At 50.0% G+C, this 5,501-nt stretch overlaps 1 protein-coding gene and 1 long non-coding RNA gene across 3 annotated transcripts in view; both read right to left on the bottom strand.

Moving 5' to 3' along the window:
* Positions 1 to 5,501, bottom strand: part of LOC109314535 — a 19,762-nt gene that overhangs the window by 2,955 nt on the left and 11,306 nt on the right. The window lies entirely within an intron of this gene.
* Positions 1,704 to 5,501, bottom strand: part of UTS2 (urotensin 2) — a 7,851-nt gene continuing 4,053 nt past the window's right edge. For both annotated transcript variants that reach the window (XM_019541748.1, XM_019541749.1), the window contains exons 3-4: positions 2,628 to 2,671; positions 1,704 to 1,948 (exon numbers count right to left, since the gene is read on the bottom strand). In XM_019541748.1, the coding sequence (XP_019397293.1) occupies positions 1,832 to 1,948; positions 2,628 to 2,671 (161 nt within the window). In that variant the 3' untranslated portion in view covers positions 1,704 to 1,831. The remainder of the gene's footprint in view (positions 1,949 to 2,627; positions 2,672 to 5,501) is intronic.

Raw genomic sequence — 5,501 nt, 5'->3', positions numbered from 1 at the left:
TTGCTGGGATCCTATGACCCCAGCTGACTTCCTGCCCTTTGGGCAGGGGGCTGGACTCGATGATCTCCCGAGGCCCCTTCCAGCCCTAATGTCTATGAAATCTATGAAATCCAACCAAGTTGTTAACTTCGTCAAAGAAGGAGATCATATTTGCAACGATCTGTTCTTAGTAAATCTTTGCTGGGTGCTTGTGGTCAGCCTTTCCTCCTCCAGATGCTTGCAAATGGACTTCCCTAGGATATGCTCCAGTAAATTCCTGGGTATTGGGTTGATGCTAATTGGTCAGTAGTTCTCCAGGTCCTCCTTTTTGACTTTTTTAAAGAGAAGCACTACCTTGGCCCTTTTCCAGTCTTCTGGTACCTTACCTGTCTTCCATGACTTCACAGTTATTATTGCCAAGAGCTCCAAGATCTCTTCTGTCAGTTCCTTTAGTACCCTGGGATGTCTTGAATTCATTTGGACCCTTCAACAGCTCTCTAATTGTCTCTGTTGTTATCTCATCCTTCAGCTTGTCCCTGTCCTTTATTAGGTGTCTGACTGTAGCTTAAATTTTTTTGTGAAGACTGAGGCAAAATAGCTGTTGAGTAGTTTCAGTTTCTTTGCATTTTCTGTAAAGTGTTCCCCCAAGCTGTTATAACAGTGGGCCCACAGCTTCTTTGGTAGCTGGATTGTGACTCCAGCCAGGAAGACTCCGGTTTTGGGCAGCATGCACTGCCACCATGTGCACCAACTTGCTTTTTTTGGCATGGGTTTTTTTGACCCTGGGATCTCCCAGGGTGAAACTCTCCTATCTCCCTACCCCCAGTGCTGCAAAGTAGCAGCATGGAGAATGCCTGCATATGCAGTGTGTGGTGACGCAGATGAGTCTGTGCTCATCTGGATGCAGCCAAGGGACGAGTGAATCCTCTTCCCTTGAACTTGACCATCTACCCATCATTGAATAATCCAAAGCCTTCATGCTGACACCATCTCAGACATATGTACGATGGTTCCAGCCTAGGCCCTTGCCTTCCGTGGGGAGGATCGATGAGAACACAGCTTGCGCGCCACAGCTCTAATCTGCTCAGTGACATTCCTGGTGGTATTGTTGGTGCCTACATGGATAATCAGGAAAGGGTAGTGGTCTGAGGGATGAATGTTTGGTAGTCTTCCTCTGCAGATATAAGCACCACACTCATGTTTAGCTAGAAACGGCCCAGGGAGCCCAGGCCCTCTGGGCACATGCTTAGGAGAGTGAAAGCAGAAGGGTGTGGGAAGGGAAGTTGTCACCTGCTGGGCATAACTGCTGTGCTTGGTAATGTGCATTACAGCAGGGTCACATGCCCCCTACCCCTTCCCTCATGATTCCTCCTGCACCCTGGCAAAATGAACAATCTCCTGTGGGTTAATTTACACCATCACCCTCTCTCTTGGCTGGCATTAGTTTGTCACAATGAACATTCATGGAAACACCTTGCATAGGGCTGTGCAGTGTAGTGCTGATTCACTCATCCTGCTGCTGAGAAGGTTTAAGGGAGGCATCCTGTGGGGCTTCTGATTTCCCAGGCTGAGCCCTCTGTATGTTTGTTTCTCCCCATTACCAAGTACAGGGTGAGAGGGCCAGAGCTGGAATCACCACAAGAAAGTAACTCATTGCTCGCAAAATATTTGCAAAACATAGAAGATTTATTCATTTCCAAACAGCACAGAATGTGGAGTTAAGAGTCAGCTTCATTTTTTTTTATTGTTCTCCTTTTAAGTCAAGTAAATCTATATACACATTTCCAGGATAGTTGTTAACATCTGTATAAATAAAGCAGCTGGGCTCAGAGAGGTTACACGCAGGTGTAGGTTACACACAGTATTTCCAGAAGCACTCAGAGAGGTTTCCACGTTTCTTGTACTGTTTTCTCTCCTTGGCCAGCAGGCGACTCAGCAGAGCAAGTCGCGGATGGCTTCCATAGAGGGCCTAAGATCAAACAGCCCAAGGCAAATTTAGTGACTGGGGAAGACTTGGCCTAAATCCTAGGAAAAAGTCCTTTCAGTGAAATACTTTGCTGTCTCTTACTGGGCTGTGTAACCCTATATTGTGCTTAGCTCAGAGGGAGGGAACCATAGCTCAGCTGTGAGGATTAACTGCTCTTTCTGCATCACTCTTTTATATAGGAGCAAGGTGTGGTAATGGTTCGTGATGGTTTTTGCATTACCTGTTGTCTTGGGGTTGGGTGACTTGAACTGCAGTGGCAAAGAAGTGTCATGGGGACACACCAGGTCCTGAGTGGGCCTTCATGTTCACATGGGCATGAGTTGACCAGGACTCTTAATGTCAGACCTGCTTATTTAAGAAAGCAGTTTTCCAGTGGAGGGCTGAAATGCTAAAATAATGAGGAAATGGTTTTGCCTTTCCCCAGTTCTGGGTTCCTTTGTTTTAAAAACTATTTTTAAATTAAGATTTTTTCCTGTCAGTATCTTGCTGAATTCCTCCCTTGCTGCTGCTTGTATACAATACTTCCTACACCTGCATGTGGAGTTGTCCTACATGGACTAAGCCATGTTTAAGGTCCGTGGATCTTTAAAAGCTTTCTCATTATGCACTTCCCTTTAGCCTAACCCTGGGCACCTTTCTCTGACAATAGCTGGTCAGTTACCTCTTTCATGCTTTCCTGTGGGCTGTAGCTGTTAAAGCTGAGACCTGAAAAATAAAATTCAATGAATTGCTTCTTTGCTTTGGAAATGGAGTTTGTACCTGCCCCCCTACCCACCCTCACACACTTGCTCTTTGCTGCAACAATGTAGTTCAGCAGAGCAGTGCAATATCAAGGCTTTGAGGAGCAGCTAACAGCTGTTCCCACCGACACAAGGCAGGTCTGTGCGGTGGCATGCCATTCCAATGCATCAAATTCTGGAGTGGCATTTTTGTACTATGTCTGACTTCCAAGGGCCCCTCCTCACAGCCCTTGTACTTAGCAATATCCACAGCTGTAAATTTCTATGCCTGAAAACACTGTTGCTTTTTCAGATCATGTGAGAGCTGTCTGTCAGGTGCAGTGACCATCCCCAGACTCAGTCCTGGTTTTACTTAGAAAAACCCCTTTCCCAGCAGAGACTGCAGCAGTTTAAGAGAAGTTTTTCAGGGGCCACCAACTCAGACTTGCCCACTGAGAGAGTAGAGGGTTCCCTTGCCCCCATTGTCTTGTTCTTGGTCAGGGGTTGGCAACCCCCAGCATGAAGGCTGAGCATGGCATGCGAGGCCATTTTCCTTGGCACACATGGGGGCTCGGAGGCAGCAGCTGTTTGCAGCCTCCTGGCTGCAGCCAGCCCCAGCTCTAGGCAGGTGCTTCCAGCCAGGAGGCTGGGCTGCTCCTAGCTGGTGGCTGGGAGGCTGCAAGGTCTGCTGCAAGCAGCTCGCGCATCATGGCTGGCAGCGGCTACCCCAGAGCCTGAGCTGGCTGCAACCCAGAGGCTATAAACAGTAGGGCTGTGCAAAGCTTCGGATCGTGATTCAGATTTGGAGATGATTCGGAGCCAAATCTATGAATCCGAATTGAATCGTGGGAAGCTTTAGGCTTTCTGAATCAATTCGGAAAAGATTCAGCGATTCAGCTATAGGGTACAAAGGGGAATCAATGAAAAATCTATAACTTTGTTGTCTTTTGTTTGATTTGGATGAAACATGCAGGGATGGTAGCCTCTGCTGAGGGCATGATGTATGCCAAGTTTCAAGGAGATAAGAGCAGGGGCTTGAGGGAAACTGCACCCCAAATTCTTGAAAGCAAAACTCATGTCACATGTATGTGTTACACCACAGGGAGGGGCAAAACTGCAGGGATGGTAGCACCTGGTGAGGCCATAAAGCCTGCCAAGTTTCAAGGAAATAGGTGGAGGGCTTTGGGGGAAAATGCACCTCAAGCTGCGGACAAGTCAAACTTATGACATGAATGACTCTGTGTGTGTTAAGGCACAGCAGGATGAAAGCTGCAGGCTTGCTAGCCCCTGCTGTGGCCATGAAGCCTGCCAGCTGTCAAGGAGATAGGTGTAGGGGTTCTGGGGCCCTGCACCTCTAGCTGCTGACAGGCAAAACTCATGACATGGGTGCTTGTGCAACTGTGTCTGTCTTGGGGCATGGGGGTGGGGGGGAAACTGCTGCAGGCCTGGCTGCTAAGCTACTGTGTTACTAATCAATCATGATTCATTCAGGGCTCAATACACAGTAGCTAGCTACTGGAAGCTACTAGATAACAAGTTAATGAGCAAGGATTAACACCTACTAAACCACACACTAAGGAGAGGAAATAATCAACCAAGACAGAGATAGTCAGTTGCACAAGCACCCATGTCACAAGTTTTGTCTGTCAGCAGCTAGGGGTGCAGGGCCCCAGAACCCCCCTGCAATGATGTCCTTAACAGCTGGCAGGCTCTGTGGCTGCAGCAGGGGCTAGCAGGCCTGCAGCTTTCACCCTGCTGCACCTTAACACACACAGTGTCACCCATGTCATGAGTTTTGCTAGTCCACAGCTTGAGGTACAGTTTCCCTCAAACCCCTGTACCTATCTGCTTGAAACTTGGCTGGCTTTGTGGCCTCACCAGGGGCCACCACCTTTGCAGTTTTCACCCCACTGTGGCATAACATGTACACATGACATGAGTTGTGCTTTCAAGAATTTGGGGTGCTGTTTCCCCCAAACTCCTGCACCTATATCCTTGAAACTTAGCAGGCTTTGTGCTCTTAGTAGAGGCTACCACCCCTGCAGGTTTCATCCATATCAGACAGAAGACACAAAGTTATAGATATTTCATTGATTCCCCATTATACCCTATGGCCAAATCTCCAAATCAGCTCCAAAGCTTCGGCCAAATCAACCGCTCTGGAGGATCCAGGGGAGGGCAGCAGGGCTGGCAGTACAGCGTGTGAGACCCAGAGCAGCAGTGCATAGAGGGACTGCACAGGGAAGCTGCCTGTGGCTGCAAGCTCTACACTGCCCAAGTCACGCTTCCCCTGTGTGCAGGGGAGCAGTGTGGGCAGCACATGGGGTTGTGCCCTCATTGCTGCCCCTGCTTGCAGGGGAAGTGTGGCCAGGGCAGCGGGGAGTTTGGAGTGGCAGGCAGTGTTCTGCGCTCCCCACTGTGCCCTGCTGTGCCCAGTTCTACATGCTGCTCTACAGAAGCAGTGGTGAGGGCAGGACAGTGGGGAGCATCGCAGGTATCTACTGCCTCCCTGGAGCCCAGGGCCGGGGCTGGGAGGCAGCTGGGGTGGGGGCCGGGGTGGGAAGGCAGCAGCTGTTTTGAGCCTCCTGGCTGTAGCTGGCTTAGGTTCTGGGTAGCTGCTGATGGCCACAGAGCCAGAGGTGGGGGGCAAGGGGCAGCAGGGCTGGGGGGTAGGGCCTTTGGGTGGGGACAGGTGGCACAAGCAGGGCTGGGGGGAAGCTCGGGTGGGGGCCGGGGTGGGAAGGCAGCAGCTGTTTTGAGCCTCCTGGCTGTAGCTGGCTTAGGTTCTGGGTAGCTGCTGATGGCCACAGAGCCAG

This window comes from Crocodylus porosus, unplaced genomic scaffold (genome assembly GCF_001723895.1).
Source record: "Crocodylus porosus isolate Cpor-Errol unplaced genomic scaffold, CroPor_comp1, whole genome shotgun sequence".
NCBI lineage: Eukaryota > Metazoa > Chordata > Crocodylia > Crocodylidae > Crocodylus > Crocodylus porosus.
Note: the sequence above shows the minus strand (reverse complement) of the source record. Positions and strands in the feature narration are given on the sequence as shown.